The following is a 19,295-nucleotide window of genomic DNA, read 5'->3' as shown; positions in this document are numbered from 1 at the left end:
CCCAGGCTTGGGATGTCACCCCTGTAGAGCTGGTGGCACCTGGGAAGGTGCCTCAGGGCAGAGCCAGCCTCAGTTACTGGCTGCGGGAGTACACAGCCACACCAGGATCCAGCAGTAGCCCAGAAATGAGGGAAAATCACATAAATTTTGCCAGGTGAGAGCAGAACCCAGAGCAACCACTGCTGTCAGGGCCACCCTGCCTGCCATCACCGGTGCGTGGCTCCTGCGGGGCTGCCGGGAACTGGGAGGCCCTGTGGCACAGTTGTGCAAAAAAAAGCCCAGCCCAAGCCGGGAGTTTCCCCGCGGTTTTCCCCTCTTTGTCTCCATTGCGGGAAAAGAGCTTAATTAACGTCTGCAGAGAGCAGGGAAAGCTCGGTGTAATTGCTAGGTATGATTATCGGTGGAGCGGAGGGTGCTCAGCAGGATGGGAGGGACAGGCACAACCCACCTTCTTTGTATAAAATGAGGCATATCCAAGGCGGCCTCGCTTCCCAGCCAGTGAGCTGCCTCCTGGGAGAGCTCGGCTGCCTGGGGGTGGCTATTGGGCAGCTCCACGTGCTTGCTGGGACCAGGCAGCACCTTCGGAACTTTCGAGGTCCCCTTCTCACTGTAAGCAGTGTCCATTGCTCATCCTGGCAGCTGCTCCACGTGTGCAAACGTGCCACCATGTTCATTTTCTGCATCCACAAAGCACAATTTTGCATCTCCAGGAACGGGATGAGGGCAAGGGGAGATAGGGGGGCCTGGCCACCATGGGGTTTGACAGGGGCAGGGAGAGCAGGCAGCCACGGGCTGGATGAGGTACAAACCTCTCAAATGATGCAATATCAAGGCACCCTCTGTTGTTATTTTCTGGCTCCACTGAGCAGAGGGGGCCAAGGAATGGACTTGAAAAGAACAGCAAATGTTGAGCAGTTGCTGAGGAGTGCTTTGTTTCACATGAAGAGCTGTGCTGGGAAAGGCAGGAGGAGGAGGAAGAGCAACAGGGGCAGTGGTGCTGCCTTCTTCCATGTGCTCACAGGAAACCATCACATCTCCTCTTGCACCGTGGCTTTGTTGCAGAGGTGGGTTGTGGATGAGAGCTCGTCCTCTCAAACCAGCATGATGCTGTGGAGGGGGTCATGTGGTGATTCCTCAGTGCTCTGGCCCTCTGGTCACTGTTCCCACCGTTCCCACTGTTCCCACCACTCGAGGCAGGAGGAGGCCAAGGAGCAACAGCCGAGCACACACTGCAACTGTAAATGCTGGAGAAGGTGCTTGGCAGTGGGGATGAAGCAGTCCAAGCCATTGAGCATGTAAATTAAATTGATATGGACCCCAGGAAGAGGAGATGAGGGAAAAAACAATTACATAGCCTGTATCAGCAAGGTGCTGCCATCTTACATGCAGTCCTGACATTGCTTCTCCAGCCTCTCGTGCTGGTGCTGAGCAGATCTCCCGGAGCTGCCCTGTGCCTGCCAGGATGCAGCCAACACAGTGACCTCCACCCCAACCCAGCAGCAATTTGGGTATCCCCAACAAGGGTCAGTTCTGGCTTGTAAAAACACCTGGCCAAGAGTTTAAAACTCCACAAATGTAAAAAACACCCTTTAAGGAAAGGCAGGAAATAATCTGGTTTTCTGGATGCAGATCCTCTCGGGATATTGGGACCTGGAGGCAGGACAATGCCCCTTGCCCAGAATGGGGCTGGCTGATGGGGCATTTACACTTTAAAATTAACTTAAAAGCACATTTTAGGATCATGGAATCCCAGAATGGTTTGGGTTGGAAGGGACCTTATAGACTCTTTATTTCCATTCCCCATGCCACGGGCAGGGACACCTTCCACTAGACCAGGTTGCTCCAAGCCCCGTCCAACCTAGCCTTGGAGACTTCCAGGGATGGGGCATCCACAGCTTCTCTGGGCAACCTGTGCCAGTGTCTGACCCATGGGCTGCCCACCTTTCAGACTCTTAAGTCTGTTAGAATAAAATGTGTGCTGGGTCTGGAGAGCCTCTTCCATGTGTTGCTGCTCTGGAGACATCCCAAAAACTCCCACTAACTGCTGTCCATATGGGGCTGTGCAGGGCCAGCATCTCCACTGCTGGGATGGTGAGATGCTCAATGCGTGGGACTGGGAGCACTGGGAGCGCTGGGAGTCCAGACTTCAGCCCATGACTGCTGAGCCCTGTGCACCAGGCACAGAGACAGGTGAAGGAAAGGACATGACTGATGCCCAGATCGAGGATGGGAGACTCAACATTCCCTATCTCCCAAGGCTTTATCCTGGGATAAAGGATCGCAGCTGGCTGCTGGATCCCGTTTATCCTTGGAGTGGCAGGGGGACAAAGCCCCTTGGAGCAGCCACATGCTCACACATCTGCAGGACGGGCTGTGCAGAGGCTGGTCTGGCTGAAGGAGAGTGATTCCCGAACAAAGAGGGATTTGCAGCTGGTTTGTGCGGCAGCATCCGGGCCAGCCCCAGCCTCCTCCCGCACGCTGCTCCGCAGCCTGGGCTGCTGATTGGAAACCGGAGCCCGCCATCACTCCGACAGCCAGGAATTATGCTGATGGATTTTTTTTATTATTTTTCCCCCCCTCCCTGTGCTTGAATGCACTCAGCAAATATAAGCAAAAGGGGAAAAAAAAGAAGAGCGAGAGAAAATCCAAACAGATTCGATTTTAGATATGGTGACAAAGCAAAATGGTTGCAGTGCAAAGAAGGAAGGTTAAGGGGGGAAAAGCTCCTGCCTCAAGGAGGAATGAGGCTCCCAGGAGCCCTGAGGCTGCTGTTTATGATTTACAGGGTTTTAGCGACATGGGGGGCATGTCCCATGGGGACCCATCCCAAGCTGGGGGCTCAGGTCTCTGGGGCACCAACAACCCCATGGAGGGCAGTGGGAGCTGTGGGGATGCAGGACAGGACTGGTGATGAAGCTATGTGGCTTCATCAAATCCTTCCTAGTTTTAGAAAAGGCATCCTCTGATGGGAAGTGAAGTGGCTCATTTTCAGTGGGGGATGTGAAGGATTCTCCTGGAGGCCCCAGTAACAGCGTGTGCAAATGTGCTGCCTGGGAATGTTGTATCAAAACCAAACCCCAAACTTGCCTTTCCAAAAAAGGCCCAAGAGAAATGCTGTGGATGTTCAACTTGGTTTTGTAGCAAAGCTGCTGGTGCATCCACACTGGGGAACAGTTCTGGTCGATCCAACTGATGCTCCTTTTGGATCAACTGTTTATCTCAGTTCTGTCGCCTTCCCTGGGCTGCCCAAGTCCCACCACTTGCTGCCTACCTCCAGTGGCTTCAAGCCTGTGGATGCTGCCTTCCCCTTTCTCCAGCCATGCCAGGCAGTCCCATGTCCCACCAACCCCAGCAAAAACAGCTGGGGACCTGCTCTGACCCTGCCCAGGTGCTGCCAGCACCTGGCACTGCTGCAAACCTGGCACCACCCTGGTGAAAGCGGCACCACCGTAGCTGGATCTACACTCACCCCTCTCCATCCTTGTCCCAGTGAAAGCTCCACAGCCACACCCACACTCACTTCTCTCCATCTTTCCTGCCTCTGTGTCATGCCCACAGTCCCTGGGAGTGTTACTGGTTCCGGGGAGGCAGAGCATTCAGAGGGCATCCAGCAGCTGAGAATGAGGACCAAAAAGGAAGGAAGTAATATAGGGGAACAAAATGAAATGAAGCAATTATCCCTGCTCTGATACTTTCTAATTAAGAAAAGTGTCACCCTTATTAAGAGGCCATTAATTCATTGTCATAAGTCATCACCAGAGTGCAAGTACCTAAAACGTGCCTGGGCCATGGGGAGTGGAGCAGCTTCCCCTTCTTGCACCACAGGCTCCAGCCCTGTGGCCTCAAGGAGCCTGAGTTGCTCCTTGAGGCCACAGGGCTGCTCATGGATTTCTGCAGGAAATGCCCTGTCCCCTCACCCTGGGCTGTGCTTTGGGAAGCTGCACACTCTGCTACCATGCTCAGCCTCCAGCAAACAGGGATGAGCCCACACACCTCCACCTGCATCCCTGTGACTGCACGCTCTGCCCTGTGTGCTCCAAATGCATTTGTTCAAAGCATGTTGTGAGTTCTCAGCAGAGATCAGCTCTTGGCTGCTCTGGGGAACCAAACCCCCGAAGAGTTGCCCAAATATCTCCAGCCCTGCAGTCAAGGCCAGATTTCCCCCCTGTATCACCTCCCATTAACAGCCATCTCTGTCTTGGCAGCCTCTCATTATGCATTCTGCATGGAGGGCCCCACATCAGCTTAATTAACAAGGTAAGAAAAACGGGACCTTTGAGGAAATCTTAATTATATTATCCATCTCACCCTGAGTGGCACCTGATCCATCCCAACACTGTTTTCAAGTTCATTAGCAATGAATCAAGATTGATTAGTCCTGGATGTGCAGCAAGAACATACTGGGGCAGAAGACTTCTGCTGCCATCACTGTGAGAGTCTGTGTGTGTGTGTTCCCAAGACCTGTCTTGTCCTCCAGCACCAGGCAGATGGATGGGGACCAGGGCTGTGGAATGAGGTAGATGGAGGTGTGCCAGCGCTGGGATGTGGCTGCTGAAGCATCCCAGGAGTCGCTGTTTCACTGTCCCCCTGCTACACGCTGGCGCCTCACGCTTCCCTGGGATGCTCTGACTTGGAGCAGCACCCAAACAGCCCTTTCAGGCTGCTGCACACTTGCAGAGGTGAGGCAGCCACAGCTTCTCTGGGCAGCCTGTGCCAGGGCCTCACCACTCTCATAGGGAAGAGTTTCTTCCTAATATCCAACCTAACCCTGTTTTCTGCCTGTTGAAAGCCATTCCCCCTTGTTCTGTCACTCCATGCTCTTGTTCAAAGTCTCCTTCCAGCTCTCTTAGAGCTCCTTTAGGCACGGAAAATTGCTCTAAGATCTCCCCAGAACCTTCTCTTTTCCAGGATTACCAACCCCAGATTTCTCAGCCTGTCTTCATTGCAGAGGTGCTCCAGCCTTTGAAGCATCTTTGTATTTGTACTCTGAACTCACTCCAGCAGCTCCACATCCTTCTGATGTTGGGATTCCCAGAGCTGGAGGCAGCACTGCAGGTGGGGTCCCTCCAGAGCAGAGGAGAGGGGGAGAAACCCCCCTTCCTGCTGCCTTGGTGCTGGGGATGGAGCCCAGGACAGGGTTGGCTTTCTGGGCTGCCAGCACGCATTGCTCGTATCAAGCTTCCCTTCCAACGACTTGGGGTGGTTTGTAATCCTCCCTGTGCACCTGATGGGATGACAGGGTCCTAATTAGATGGAGCATGCAATCCACTGGGGACAGGCATTCCAATTTAAACCGGCTCCAACTCAGCAGAGCCAGTTGCAGGCGCTGCCACCCCTGTGCCCAGCACACCGTGTCCTCCCACCCCCCTCAGCCAGGGGCAGCACAGGCTGCCTTCAGCACCAGGCGTGAATTTCAGTGTCAGAGGAATGGGGAGCATTCCCTGCATCAGAGCCACAATCAGCAGTGCTTCAGAGCTGGAGGTGTTTACATCATCAAGCCAGGCTCAGTAATTACTCAGACAAATTTGCATGCATTTTCTATGGGCATCTCTGCTGGCTTTTTTATTTTCTGCTTGAAAACCTTTCTGGAATCTGCAAACTGCCTCTGCCACTGGGAAGGGATTGCTGAATTGTTCCTTTCTACAACAAGAAGATGCTGAACATAACTCCTGATGCCAGTGACACATTGGCCGTCCTATTGCAAAAAAATTCCACCAAACAAAGTGGCAAAAAAATTCATCAGAGACAGGAGTTGTGTGGCCATCACCTGCCCCTGTGCCTGGTGCTGCTGCCTGCATCCTCCTGCCTGCTTCAAGGGACTGACTGATGCTTGCTGGGGTTTTCTGTTTACTTTAATTGTTGTCTGCTTTTAATATTGCATGAATTGATTCATCTGTGTTTCATTGTCGGTGCTGTTTGTTTTGGGGCAGTGCCTGGAATATCGCTGGCAGATAAGTGCTGGACAAATAGAAGGTATTTTTCTTGCTCAGCAAAAGATGAGGAGTGACCAAGCTGTGTCTCAGTTCGAGAGGATCCCGAGCAGTATCTGCCTCCAGTTCCCAGGGTCCTGGTGCAGTACTCACCACCCCAAGTTCTCGCCCGTGAGGAGGACTGCCCTTCCTTGGATCCACCATGCAGATGGATTTTGCTGTACGCCCAGAGCTACCGAAGGCAAAACCATGTCAGGGCTGCTCCAGATGCTTCCCTGCTGCCCTGGGCAGAGTCCTGGGTGCTTCTTGGACAAGCCATGGGCATTAGGTGGCACCAGACACTGCCAGAGCAGTAGTTCAGAGCCGGCCTGGAAAGATGGCTCTGCTCTCACCATCGCCATCCTCACCAGAATGAAGACACAGCGCAGGGGACTGGGGGCAGGAGAGCATCCTCCTGCCAGCCCTGGGAATATTGTTTCACCCAGTTCCTCCAGCCCCATCCTGTGCTGGTGGGTCTCAGAAAGTTACCTGAACAGGGGCCATGCTCTGGCCGAGTGCAGCTGGTGGGGTTTCTGCTTTCTTCTCTGCCTCCTTTCTTCCATGCTTAGGAGCTGGAGGGAGCCAGAGCATCCTCAGGAGCACAGCAAGGGGCAGCCAGGCTTTGAGGCAGGCTCTGGGGGGGGACCCTGCCTTTTCCAGGGGCTCCAAGGCAGCCCCAGCTGTGCACCTGGGCTTTGTGCACCCCAGCTGCTTTCCAAGCCAAATCTCCACCAGCTTACCGCATGAGCCCAGCTGGAGCCTGGAGAAGACGTTTCTCCCTGTGTGACTCCCAAGCTCTGGAGTGAAGCTCAGCGCCTCCCTCTAACGATGTGCAGACACCCGCAGCCGTCCTCTGCTCTTCAGGTTTCTGGTGCCCCCAGCCACCCCCCAGCTCCCTGTGCTTCTCCACCTCTCCCACTGCCCCCCCTGGACTCCCCAGCAGGACAGAAACAAACCCCACCGTGGGGAAGATGGACTTTTTTCCTGGCTTCTTTTTCCTTTTCTTCAAACTCAATAAATTCTCCCAGCTCTGTTGCTCATGAGTCTCCAATGAGGTGAGAAGAGCAAATTTTGCTGCATATTTGAAAAGGTCAGTATGGAAACAGGAGGAAATTCTAATTCCTGTATCCTGGGGTACCAGGGGCTACACACAGCAGGGCCCTGGAGCTGCTTCCCTGCAGACAGAGCTGAGGGTCTCAGACCCCTGACCCACAGGCAGAGAGGGGATGTGTTGGCTGCATGGTCTGGATCACTCAGCTGCAGGCACCAATCAGACTATGCCTTTCTGGAGAAAATTTGGATTTTGGAAAATTGGAGGCTTCATGTTCAGCCCAGTGTGGAGGGATTTAGGGCTGTAGACATCTCCTGAGCGTCCCCGGAAGGACCAGAGGGACCGTATTTGCAGCGCAGGTTCAGGTGTGGGAAGAGTCAGAAGAGCAGTGAGTTAAAATAACAGTCTCTAATTTATTACCAGCAGAGAAGCAGGCAGGAGGGTGCCCGGCCAGGGGGCACTGTGACCTGCCTCCACATCCCAATGCCCCAGGGGTTTTGGGGTGCTGCTGTTTATGGACCCCCCATGACCCACAGCCCTACCCTCATCACTTGAGGTGGATTGTGGGGAGGTGACAGCATCCACCTCAGCCCAAAATCCTGATTTACACATGGATTTTCCTTATCTGCCCACAAGGGCAATCTGTAGCTCTGTATGGGAGAGTTTGGGGGGCAGGGTGTGTAACAGCAAACACTTTCACCGTAATAATGGTGAAGGTCATCAGGAAGGTGCCTGGCTTTGGTGGCACCACTGCCAGCCCTTGGGCAGGAAGTCAGGACAAGAATCTGCCAATGCCTGGATGAGCAGAGTTCTGCAGAGCTGGTGGGAGCATGGAGCAGAGCAGGGCTGGGCATGGGGGCCGGGGAGGACCTGGCACCCAGTGGGCAGCACCCAGCACCACCCAGCAGCACCTCCCTGCTTGCTCCCCACAGCCCCTGCAGGGGCTCCCCTGTCTGCCGGCGGATGAAGGATCAGCTCCTGGCACAGCTTCCTCCAGGCCATGGCACCCTCCAGGCGCATCCACCCTGCTTTTACTCCCAGATTTTCCAGCTCTGATGACTCAGCTCCCTTTTTAACTCACCAAGTGGAGCCGGGTGCTGGGGTCTTGGCCCTGCTTTGAATTTTTTTGGCTGACTGTATCATCTTATTTGCTACTGATAACGTCACCTCCCCAGATGCTGGAATACAGCCCAGTCTGATGAGGAAACCAAAGCTCCCTAAATAAGCTTCGAGGCAAGGACACGAGTTGCCGGGTGCTGGGATGTTGCCCAAGTGCAAAATGCTTCAGTGTCCTGCACATGGCTCCGAGCTGTCCCTGGAATCACCGCGTTCCCTTTCCCCACAGTGCTGAGCCCTGCCTTTTGCCATCTCCTTTTTTCCATCTCTTTCCCTGTGAACCGTCAGGCTCAGGTGGATGGAAGTTCATCATCTGTCCCAGCAGCTGGTTTGCTGACTTTCCTCCAGCCAAGAGCCATGTCTGCTGGAAGAAACCTTCCATCCCTGCACAGGAATGTATTCCTTTAAAAGAAAGAGAAGGAAGAAGCAGGAGAGGAGCCCCGGAGTGTCTGGGAAGCTGTCTCTTCTTATTCCAAGCGTGTGGCTCAGGTCTCGTATCGGCGGTGCACGGCCCATCCCAGCGGAGCTCGGTTCACAGTGTTGGTGCAATCTGCCAAACAGACGGATCAGCTAGGAGACATTTCCAAAAGAAGCTGGAACAAGGTGGGAGAGGAAGGAATAAACAGCCTGCAGGGTGGCACATTGCAGCTCACCCACTGCCAGCCCCGGAGAATCTCTTCCCTTCCATGCAAAATGCCACTGACACTGACGGATTTTGGGCTGTGTGGCAGCCTGGCCCTGTACCCCACAGCCCATCCCCATGTGCCATAGCCCAGCCCTGGAGCCTCCCCCTGCCCCGCTGGCCCTACCTTGGCTGAGCAGCTGCAGGTTCCGGACCTCCTCGCGCACCTGGAGCTGCAGGACCTGCTGCAGGACCTCCTGGCGCTGCGTCTCCAGTGCGATCCCCATGCGCTGCAGCTTCTCCCCGTTCAGCCGCAGCAGCGCCCGGCCTGCAAACACGGAATCACTCGGTGCCCAACCAGCCCCATGGAGTGGGGGAATGGCTCCAGGAAAGGGCTACACAAAGGGCAGCCCATCAGCACGGAGGAATGAGGAGGGAGTGCTCTCTCACTGCCTGAAGTAGGGCATGGAGTGACAGGACGAGGGGGATTGACTGGCAGAGAATAGGGTTAAAGTGGATATTGGGAAGAAATTCATCCCTGGGAAGGTGGTAAGGCCCTGGCACAGGGTGCCCAGAGAAGCTGTGGCTGCTCCATCCCTGGAAGTGTTCAAGACCAGGCCGGAAAAGGCTTAGAGAAACCTGGTCTAGCAGAAGGTGTTCCTGCCCATGGCAGGGGGCTGGAATGAGATGAGCTTTAAGGTCCCTTCCAACTGAAACCACTCTGGTTCATGACCTCACTTTCAGAGAGCGCCGGGTGGCAGCTCATGTCCCCAGCCTCTGACAGGTACCGGCACCAATCATGTAACCCATCCCCGCAGGCAGCAGCTTTCCATTTCTCCGCTCCACCTCCCACATGAGGAGATGTTTTCCGAGTGCAGGGTCCCCACGCAGGCTGGTCGTCCCGGGGGAATGGGGGGTGCCCATCACAACGCATTAGCGCTCCAGTCCCCGCCGAGCCGCTTCCTTCCAGTCTGGGGCTATTAGGCGAGGGATTTTAAACCAGCTTTTGTCCTTGCTTCCCAGCGTACACTTGCTAATGCTGCCTTTGTTGCCTGAGCAAGGGCTGGCTGGCTGAGCTCTTGCATTAGGATTTTGCATCCCCCCCAGGCAGCTGCTGCCCTCACTTCCCTGCCACTGTCCTCTGGCCCTGGCAGAGCTCAGTCTGGCCTTGCACATGTTGAAGTTGGACTGGAATGATGCTCTCACACAGAGGTGAAAGCCACTGTCCCCAGGGAGCAAAGGGGAGAGAGCAGATCCTAGAGGTGAGTCTCCTCAAAGGACTTGGTTGGGAGCTGGATTCAGGCCTGGACAAAGACTTTTGTAACTTGGACTCCAACTGGGCAGAGATTTTTCTCTTCAGCAAAAATGTTCAGTATTTTAAAAACTATAAGGATATTGTTATTATATTAATCTAGATGATGAGAAGACCCTTCCCCATTTAATAAACCAATTTATCCTTTTAAACAACCTCCAGCCTGTCCTGGAGCTCACCCTGGTGGCAGATGCCTCCTGCCCAGCCTGGGTCAGCGTCGCTGTGTCCCCTTCTCTCACCCTGGCTGCAGCTCATGGGGAGAGGGGACCGAAATGGGGGGTATGTCCATCTCCTGAACCACGAACGTCCAGCCAGCCTTTCCCAGGAGCACATCCAACAGCAAACAGTCCAGAGGTTGCACTGTACCTGTGATGGCGTGGTGGGAGAACACCTCGACGTAGATGAGATAGTTGTGTGGGCAGTGCTTCTTCAGCCATTTGCACACGTCCTGCTGGGTCCACAGCACCACTGGCTTGACCAGGCTGCCCAGCGTGGGGCTGGTGTGGTAGATGCCATAGTGGTCACAGCCACGGACCTGAGGGGAGTGGGAGGGAAGGGCATTAGTGGGATTCAACCCTGCAAGGAGGAAAACAGAGGTCAGTCTATGGGTATGGGGGAGATGCTGGTTGGCTGCATGTGGTGATGCTGACAGGCTTCAGCTCCACACCCTCTGGAGTCTCTGGGCTCACTCTGAAATCAGAGGAACCAGTAAGGGAGGCAGGGAGAGTAGGCATGGAAGGTCAAGCTCATGGTTGTGTTGTATATAGAGCCAACACTCCAAACTTTCCAGCCCTCCTGCTGCAGACAAGAGACCCAGCTCCCCTCCCCTACTCATCTCCAAGCCCAGCAGAGCATTGCACAGGCTCAGGAGATGTCCTGGGGGGTCTTCAGGGTTCCCCCCTCGCTAGGCAGAGATGGGCATTTTCTGGCAGCTCTCAGTGGGGATGAAGCCCGTGAGATCCTGCAGGACAGCGGGAACTGGTGCAAAGCCATCCCCATCAGATGTTGATATTGGTGCAAACTCATCCCCACCAGAAGTCCCCATTAAAGCAGCTGGCAGCCAGCTGGTGCCCTGGAGCAGGAAGGACTCTCCCTTTCTCTCAGTTCCCTTCAACACTGAGCTGATTGATCACAACAAAGTCCTGCAGCCTTGCAGGTGTGTGAGGCCACCTCTGAAACCCACAGACCATTCTTGGGGTGCTGCTGTGTCCAGAGACACCCAGGATAAAGCACGGTCACAGTCCCCAGCACGCGAGTGTGCCCTGGTCACCCTCTACCACCTGCTGAGCTATGCCATGCATAGTACCAAGTTATGCCCACAGGGAGACGGGGCTTATCTGACAGCATCCCTCCATCCCACCTTCCCTCCCTCCAGCTATCTGCTGCAGTGGCCAGTCTCACCCTGAGCCACTTGGTAACTCCGTTTTCTCTCCCCCATCTCAGCCGCTCTGGCATTGCAAGGTTGTTGCAGCCTGGATTTATCTTGTACGGACCAAACCATACATCTTGAGCTGTGACTGCAGGGGAACAAGCCTACTTCTCCTAGTGAATCCTCCAAGCTGGCTGAGAAATGGGGCTGGAGGATGCAGGAATCTCCCTGTCCCTGCTTTTCGCACCCAGGAGAGATTGGTGAGCTCTCCACTGCTGGTGACGCTGAGACTTCATCCTTGAGCAGCACCAGCAAACATTGCCTCTTCAAAGCATCCACTTGTGCCCAAGCTGCTGGGGCTGTCCTAGGCTGGATCACAGGCAAGTTGGGGTGGAAAATGGGTCCCTGCTTCCCACAATGCAAGGGGACTGGACTGCCAGGGCTCACCCATGCCCAGGACACAGCAGGGACAGAGCAGGAACAGCAGCTGATGCAGGACACACGGCAAGGGAAAGGTCGACAGCATGTGGCCTGCGGTGTGCCAACATCGACCTCTGCATGTGAATGCTGGCTAATTAAGCATGTCTAATGTAGGAGCAGGGATAATTAGTGTAAGAGGGACTCCAGATACCTCGCAGTTACTGAAACTAATGACACATTCCTGAGAGATGCTGCAGAGGAGGCAGTGGAGGGCAGCAGGGCCTGGGATGAGTTCCCTGCCCCGTGCCAGGTATTGCCATGGAGCCCAGCCAGCCTGGTGGGGCTGCTGCCTGTGCCCAAGGGAGCATTTGAGCTTGGAAAGGAACTTTTCCTCAAGCAGAGCTCATTGGGAACATTCAAGCAAGAGGGAATAAGGCAAAGTTGGGAGGCTGTACATTGATAACTAAGGAGTCTGTCTCCAAAGCAGATGGAAATCCGATAGACAATGCAGATGATGCAGTTTCCAAACCAAACCCTCACCGCTGGGGGAGACCCCGGCTGCTGCCCGGCTCCACCAGATGCATCCCGGGAGTCGCCTGCCTGCAGAAGCAGTCCCAGCCCACGCCGGCTGCGCGGCTCCTTCACACTCGGCTGAGCGCGCCGGAGAGCGTGCAGTGGGCAGGAGAGGGAGGAGGCGGCGATTTGCTCTGGATTCACTAACGAGTGATGATGAGAAGCGGAGGGGCTGGGGGGAATAACAACCAGCTTCCGGGGAGCTCACCGAGAGCCTTCCACAGCTATTATCCAACTAACCCTCCGAGGCGCGGGGGAAGAGGTGACAAACAACTGGCAATTTCCCTGGGCACGCACACGGCTGCGCGCACATCACTCATCAGACACGGCCCTGCACGGGGCCATCCCAGCATCCCTAAACCCTGCGCTGCCTGCTCGGCGCGCATTCCCCGCTTCCCATGGAGGGTCTCCAGGCGAGCCCCTGCGCTCCCCAGAGAGGCAGGGGAGATGTAAGGGATCATGGGGTCGTTTTCCAGCCGGCTGAGCCGCGCTGTCTCTCTGATAAACTCTCAGCCGTGAATATCGAGCGCCGGTGTGGAGGAGAGCAGGCAGGAAGGCTGGGAGGCTGCACTGGCAGGGAAGCAGGAGGTGGCTGGGGGAACCGGGGGGTGGAAGCCATCCCTGGGCACTGCAAAGAGCAACTTGCAGGGATGAAGCTCCTTCCTGTGGCTGTGTGGCAGTGAATGGATGGAAACCTTTGGCTCACAGCCTCCAGAGAACAATGAAGTTTCAAATTTTAGGAAGACAGTGCCCGAAACCTGGCTAAGAGACAGACCCGAGCACTCAGCGATTTTAAGGTATTATAAAGAATTTGGTCCTGGCACATTTACTGCAAAATTGCATTAAGTCCCAGCTCCAGGTGGGAAGGCAGGTGATGCACAGAGGGGAAGTGGGAGACAGAGGGGATGTAACCCAGAGAGTTCACCCCAGCACAGCCCGCAGCCTGATGAAAAAACTTAACTTTTTCTGTTTATATATATTACTATAAATGCCCAATAATCACGAGGACTTTCAGCAAAACAAGATTTGAAGGCCTGATCCTGCAGGGAAAGAGGAGATGCTCCTGCGGGGTGTCCATGATCTGGTGGACACAAGGAGCCGCGTTCCCCTTGGCACGCCGGGGTGGGGTGTGGGGGTACCTGCGAGCCATCGGTGCCCGGCTGCCGCAGGAGTTTGACGGTGCGGCCGCCGTCGGGGCGCTGGCTGCGGCCGTCGTGCCAGGTGAGGCTGCTGCCTGGGTTCCGCTGCAGGCGGTAGCTGAGGTTTTCGGCCGACACCGTGTGCTCCAGGAGGCTGCGGCAGAAGCTGAAGTGAGCGGAGGCGGCAGCGGCGGCTGCAGAGGGAAGGGGGGTGAGAGACGGCCGTAGTGCCCATCTGCCCCACGCCTGGGCACCCAAAAGTGCTTTTTCTACCCCGCAGGACCTGCTGGACTAAGGCTGTGGGCCCCTCTCTCCAAAACCTCCCCATTCCCACCTTCCTTTCCCATTGCCAGGAAGAAAATCCACCAGCCCAGGAACTGCCAGCTGGCGCTGGGATCCAGCAGGCACCCGACAAGATGTTTGCCCACACAAACCCCTCACGAGTGACACTTGTTTTGACACCCGCCAGCCGAGCAGACGCGGGACCCGCAGCTGATCCCCGACACGTGGTGAGAACCTCCTGCTTGTTACTGTCAGTCTGCTGGGACAGGCACCAGAAGGAGGCCAAGGGAAGCTGCTTTCCATGGACCAGGCTGACAGCAAACTGCCATCACCAAGGGAAGGGGAGCAGAGGAACCCTCCCTGGGCAGCCTGGTGGGGAAGGGAACATAGGTTGGTCTTCCAGCACAGACCATGGGTGCCTGGGGACAGCTGCTGTGCACCCCAGTGGTGGCTGAACACACACCAGCCCTTCAATAATGACCACAAAGAGCCATTTACCCACAAGTGCTTTTTGTCCCTTATTCATAGAATCATAGGATATCCTGAGCTGGAAGGGATCCACAAAGATCATTGAAGTCCAATTCCGTGTGTTTTAACAAGCTGGGGTGTTGGGGTTGCAATGAGGTTGCAAAGCTTTTCCTTGAGGGCGGCTGAAGGGACCTGGCTGCCGTGGGAGGAGGGTGAGTGGGTATTAGGGGCTCATGCTCTGTCTGCTCTGGATAAAAGCCAGACGGCTCGACATAAGCAGCTCTGATCCGCGGAAGCAAAGACCAGAGCATCCTCCAGCTCACCTGCTCCCACCACGGGGAGCCAGGCAAGTCATGAACCACCTCCAAGAGCAGAGCAGCACCCAAAGGAGACCCACTTCCAGGATAAACCACCCTGGGAGAGCGGGAGGGCTGGAGAAACCCTGATGCAGTTCGTTTTCCTAATTAGTGGGTTTTAAGAGGGAGGAGGTTTCAAAGAGACCACTCAAGTACACCTTTATGCAATAGGAGAAGAGACAAAGAGAACTGGACAAAAAAATGTCAAAATAGAGCAGGAAAAGGTTGTCCCAGGATACCCAGACCACATCACACAGTGTTGCTTCTTAAACACACCCAGCAGGAAGCATTGCCATGGGGAAACTGAGGCAGGGGACCTGTCTGATGGCTGGGGGAATGATTTTATGGAAAACAAGGTGGAGGGATATCAGTGGAGAGGCTCAGCAGGGAGCAGAGACAGGACTGGTAAGGGTGGTCTCTGCACCTGTCCCGGCAGATGGGGATGTCTCTGATGACTTCCAACAGCCTCAGACACCCTGAGCCCGTTGGCTGAGGACCAGAGTGGGCTGTGCTCCCACCAGCCAAGGATGTCTGAGATGCCACTGTCCTGTCCCCGGCACACCGAGCACTGTAGCTGTGCTGGGATACCTCCTATCTGGAAACTGCCCATCCCACTGGGTGCTGCAGTGGATATAAACCTGGCAGGACTGGAGGGGTTGGTGCCAGAGCTGTGTCTTTCAGCTGTGCCAGGACCTGCTACAAGGAGTAGAGGTAAGGGGGCTCTGGCCATCAGCAGGACCCATATCCATAGGGAGCTATGGAGTATCTGGCACCAGCAGCAGGACATGGGCATCTCTGCTCCTGCAGCAAACACTGCTGGAGGCAGGAGCAGGAGTGGGAGCAGATGGGAAAGAGGGGTGAAAGTCGAAGGGAAAAACAAGCTGGGAAGAAAGGCAGGTCCGGGAGCGTCGGGGGCATGGCTCCCAATCGGGGCAGGCAGTGGCCACCCTGCAGCCCAGAGGCCCTGGCTCCAGCAGCTCCTCCACAGTCTCAGCTCCCCCAGCCCAGCCCTTGGGTCCCAACTTTCCCATCACCTAGCAGCACTCGACTTGGGACGGGAAGGAAGCTGCTGAGCAGGGCATGTGGGAGCATTTTGGAACAAGGAAAGGACGGGACAGAGGAGCCCCGTGCCAGGACAGCCCTGGGCTGGCTCCACGCAGGGACATGGGGGTGACATCCAACACGGCCTCTCCCCTCCTTCCCCTGCCCTGCACAGGGAGTAGCCACAGCACCCCCAGGAGCACCCAGCCGCCCTCCATCCCCTCTGCCCCTCTCTGCTAAGCCGGAGGCTGTGCCCTCCGGCCAGGAATGCACATGCAGCATCTTCCCCCAGGCCCGCTGGCCCCACAGCCCCCCGGCCATGCCCTGCAGACCCCTCACCTGGCTCGGGTGGTCCCTGCGAGCTGCGGATGGTGGAGACGCAGCAGAGGGATGGCCGACCCTGCTGCATCTCGGCAGGAGGAGGGATGCGCGTGAGCGCTCGGCACCGCTGTCACGAGTGCGGCTCCATCCCTGCCTCCCCTCATACCTCGTCCACACCTGACTGATTCCCCCGAACGCCTCCCTCCCACTGCCTCTGAGCACCGGCTGCACGCTCATCCCAGCTCCAGGCAGCCCCGAGCCGGTCTCACACGGAGAGGGGGGGGTGAATTACACCCCCTCCCCACTGCCCTGTGGGCGTTTGATCCGGAGAGATGCTCGATGCTTTCCTCTCGTGCTCCCGCCTAATCCGGCGGCAGGGCCAGCTGGCGCTGGGATGGACAGGAAGCCTAGGGGGGCATCAAAGTGCCCTGGGGTCGAGCGGAGCCATGGCACGAGTGTGGCAGCACCGGGGTCACCGCAGCCGGGATGCGGGGGGAAAAACAAAGAAGGAGCGTGGTGCTAAACAACCTTAACGGGAAGGGGCCGGGGGCTCAGTGTGGGCTGCACCTGCTCCCGGCCAAAGCCATCATGGTTATGGTCATATTGGGGTCCGGGCAGAAGTGGGGTTCCCACAGAGGCAGCGCGGGTCGGAGAGCAAAGGCTGTGCTGAATCCTGAAACGGGAATACAGGAGCCTCCAGGCTGGCCGAGCCCGAGCTGGAGTGGGGAGGGGAGGGGAGGGGAGAGCTCAGCTCAGGTCCCCAAACAGCCGCTGTGACCCCGCTGCCCCAAGTCCCTGCGAGCTGGTCCAGGGTCCCTGTGTCCCGCCTGCCTGCGCCCTGTGAGTGACACCCCACTGCCTGCTTGCCGCCGGGGAATCGCTGCCGGCTTGTTTCCATGGCTCTTTGATCCATTTTGGGCATCTCTCCAGCCACGCAGGAGCGGGAGGCCAGGGCCGGGTCGCCGCAGGGGGACCAGCGGCGGTGGGACAGGGTCTGCAGGGGTGGCAGGGACAGACGCGCTCCCTCTCCTCGCCAGGCACAACGCTGCTCCCGCTCCCATTCCCTCTCCAGACACTTTTATGGCTGGTGAAACGTGAGCGCTGGAGAGGCTCAGAGCAGCAGCAGCTGCTGGTGGGGAGAGGCACGGGAAACCTCCCGGGGATGGGCACCTCGGGGCAGGATGTGGCAGCATTCCCCGGCAAAAGCATTTCTGTGTGGCTCCCGAGTTGGCCCGGGCTGATCACTACCAGCAAACCGGCTGCCAGGGGACTTTCCGCGGGTTTTTCCTGCTCGCAGGTGACCAGGACCTGCCCGGGGGACACGCTGGCAGGTGGCCAAGCTGCAGGAGGAGCAGGCAGGGGCACAGCGAAGGGAGCCAAGTGCTCGGACAAGCAAAGACTGCCTGACTCCTGCTCTGTCCTCTGCCACCACTTCTCAGCATGGCCTCAGAACATCCATGTGTCTTTGATGCCATCACACGTGTGGTTGTCCCACAGACCTGCCCTCCAGATGGGGCCATGTCTGCAGGCAGCCGCAATGGGGGCAGTCAGACTTCCCGGGGTCAGACAGGCTTCCCGGGATTAACGGGAGAAGCTTGAAACAAGCTTCACAAGGAATGAAATCACTTCGTTGCTTTGCCTGGCTACCCGTGTGTGACGACCCTTAAGGGTGGGTCATCACACCGCATTTGGGAGGGAAAGAGACATTTAGCACCAAATACAATGAGGGATTTGCTTATAATTGCAGGTGGATTCGGGGAGCTGGTCGTCCCTCTTGTGTTCCTCCAGGCAGGTGAAGGGTGGATGGGGCGGGAAGTCTCTGAGGACTCCTAGGACAGGGAACTTGCTCAATTCAGGGAGCAGCTTTGTGAAAAACTCATCCTGCTTTTAGTGGCGTCTGCATGAGCCATGAGCTCAGCTGGCATTGCCATTGCCCTGGTCCCCTCTGGCCCTTCCATGTGGCTTCACCCTGGTGCAGGGCAGAGCTGCTGCTTGTGCTGGTGGAGCCTCCGGGGATGATCATTCCAGTGATGCTCTGTAGGATCCCCCAACACATCCCATCTTTGAAGCTATGCCTATAAGATGGACCAAGTCCTGCACTGAGCAGTTCTCTAAGATCTGAGGAAGATGAAACCAGATTCAAAGAGAACTGACACCCCCTCCAGCCTCTCCAAGTTCCCCTGGAGTGTGCTTGGCTCAGGCCCTGGGTGCAGTGAGCATCACCCCAGCGCTTCCCTCTGAATTCTCGGCTTGTGGAGATGAGATGGGAGCCCCGCACAGGGACAGAGCTCAGGCTGGTGGCTGCCCACTGCTGGTGCCTCCCGAGGACGGAGGAGGAAGGGAACAAAAGGCAGATGTCCTTTCCATCCTCCCTGTGCAGCATGATAGGTGCCCTGGGCACACGCTGAGGGAGTGGGCACAGTGTTTGGGGGGAATGTGTATGCCTTTGGGATATCTATGCTCCTGAGACTCCCATGGGTACTGCCAAGAGGTCCCTGAGCACCCCATGACAGGGGATTTCTGTAGGGTTGGACAGTGTGAGAGTGTGGGGTGAGGGCAGCGGACAGGACTCCAGGTGGCTCTGGGCAGGCTCTCCGGGCAGGATGCAGGAGGGGGAGCCCACACCCCTGCCTGCAGTGAGCCCCCTTCCACCTTGACATGCTCTTCCCAGGGGTCCTGCCCTGCTCCAGCACCCCCAGGCCTGCCTGCCCTGCCCTCACACCTGCATCCCTTTGCTCTAGCCAAATATTCCAGCCCATTTCATTAGTACACCACAATACCAAGGGTAGGGCACGGGGACAGACCCTCCCCGGAATGGGAGAGTAAAGGGGAGCGTGGAGGGACTGACTCCCGGGATGGAGAGGACAGCACTGGGGATCGAGGGCAGGCAGACCCCCGGGATGAAGGGGGGCAGCACCGGGGGAGGGATAAAGAACGGACCCCCGGCATGGAGGGGGCAGCACAGGGGGATGGAGAATGGACAGGCCCCCAGGATGGAGGGGACAGCATCGGGGAGAGATGGAGGGCAGCCCCCCGAATGCAGTGGATCCCCAGGTCCGTGCCCGCCGCGTTCAGGGCTGGGGGAAGCGCGTCCCGCCGCGCACCTGAGCCCCCCCGCCCGCGCCCGGTACCTTCCATGTCCTTGGGCCGGCCGCAGCTCATCCTCCGGCAGCGGCGCCGCGCTCGGGCGGGGACGGAGCCCCGCGCCCCCCGCGCCGCCGCCGGCACCGGGCGCTCCCGCCCGCCCCGCCCCGGT

General features: G+C 57.0%; 1 protein-coding gene across 3 annotated transcripts; it reads right to left on the bottom strand.

Annotated features, from left to right (window-relative positions):
* Positions 1-7,413: 7,413 nt before the first annotated feature.
* On the bottom strand, positions 7,414-19,264 carry SAMD10 (sterile alpha motif domain containing 10). Of its 3 annotated transcripts, none has more exons than XM_042047436.1 (5): positions 19,171-19,264; positions 13,572-13,765; positions 10,437-10,605; positions 8,946-9,086; positions 7,414-8,686 (listed from the first exon to the last, which is right to left on the bottom strand). In XM_042047436.1, the coding sequence occupies exons 1-5, from the start codon at positions 19,199-19,201 to the stop codon at positions 8,622-8,624; spliced, it is 600 nt and encodes a 199-aa protein (XP_041903370.1). In that variant the 5' UTR covers positions 19,202-19,264; the 3' UTR covers positions 7,414-8,621. The 3 variants fall into 3 exon arrangements, with proteins under 3 accessions (XP_041903370.1, XP_041903360.1, XP_041903378.1); XM_042047426.1 differs by lacking the exon at positions 19,171-19,264 and adding an exon at positions 16,058-19,126; XM_042047444.1 differs by lacking the exon at positions 19,171-19,264 and adding an exon at positions 16,058-19,127 and having other exon boundaries at positions 8,594-8,729.
* Positions 19,265-19,295: the final 31 nt, after the last annotated feature.

The sequence above is a fragment of the Corvus kubaryi genome, unplaced genomic scaffold, assembly GCF_017639235.1.
Source record: "Corvus kubaryi isolate FWS band 111438036 unplaced genomic scaffold, C.kubaryi_AGA036_p1.0 134, whole genome shotgun sequence".
NCBI classification, from domain to species: domain Eukaryota; kingdom Metazoa; phylum Chordata; class Aves; order Passeriformes; family Corvidae; genus Corvus; species Corvus kubaryi.
The sequence above is the reverse complement of the archived record's forward strand: the minus strand, read 5'-3'. Positions and strand labels throughout refer to the sequence as shown.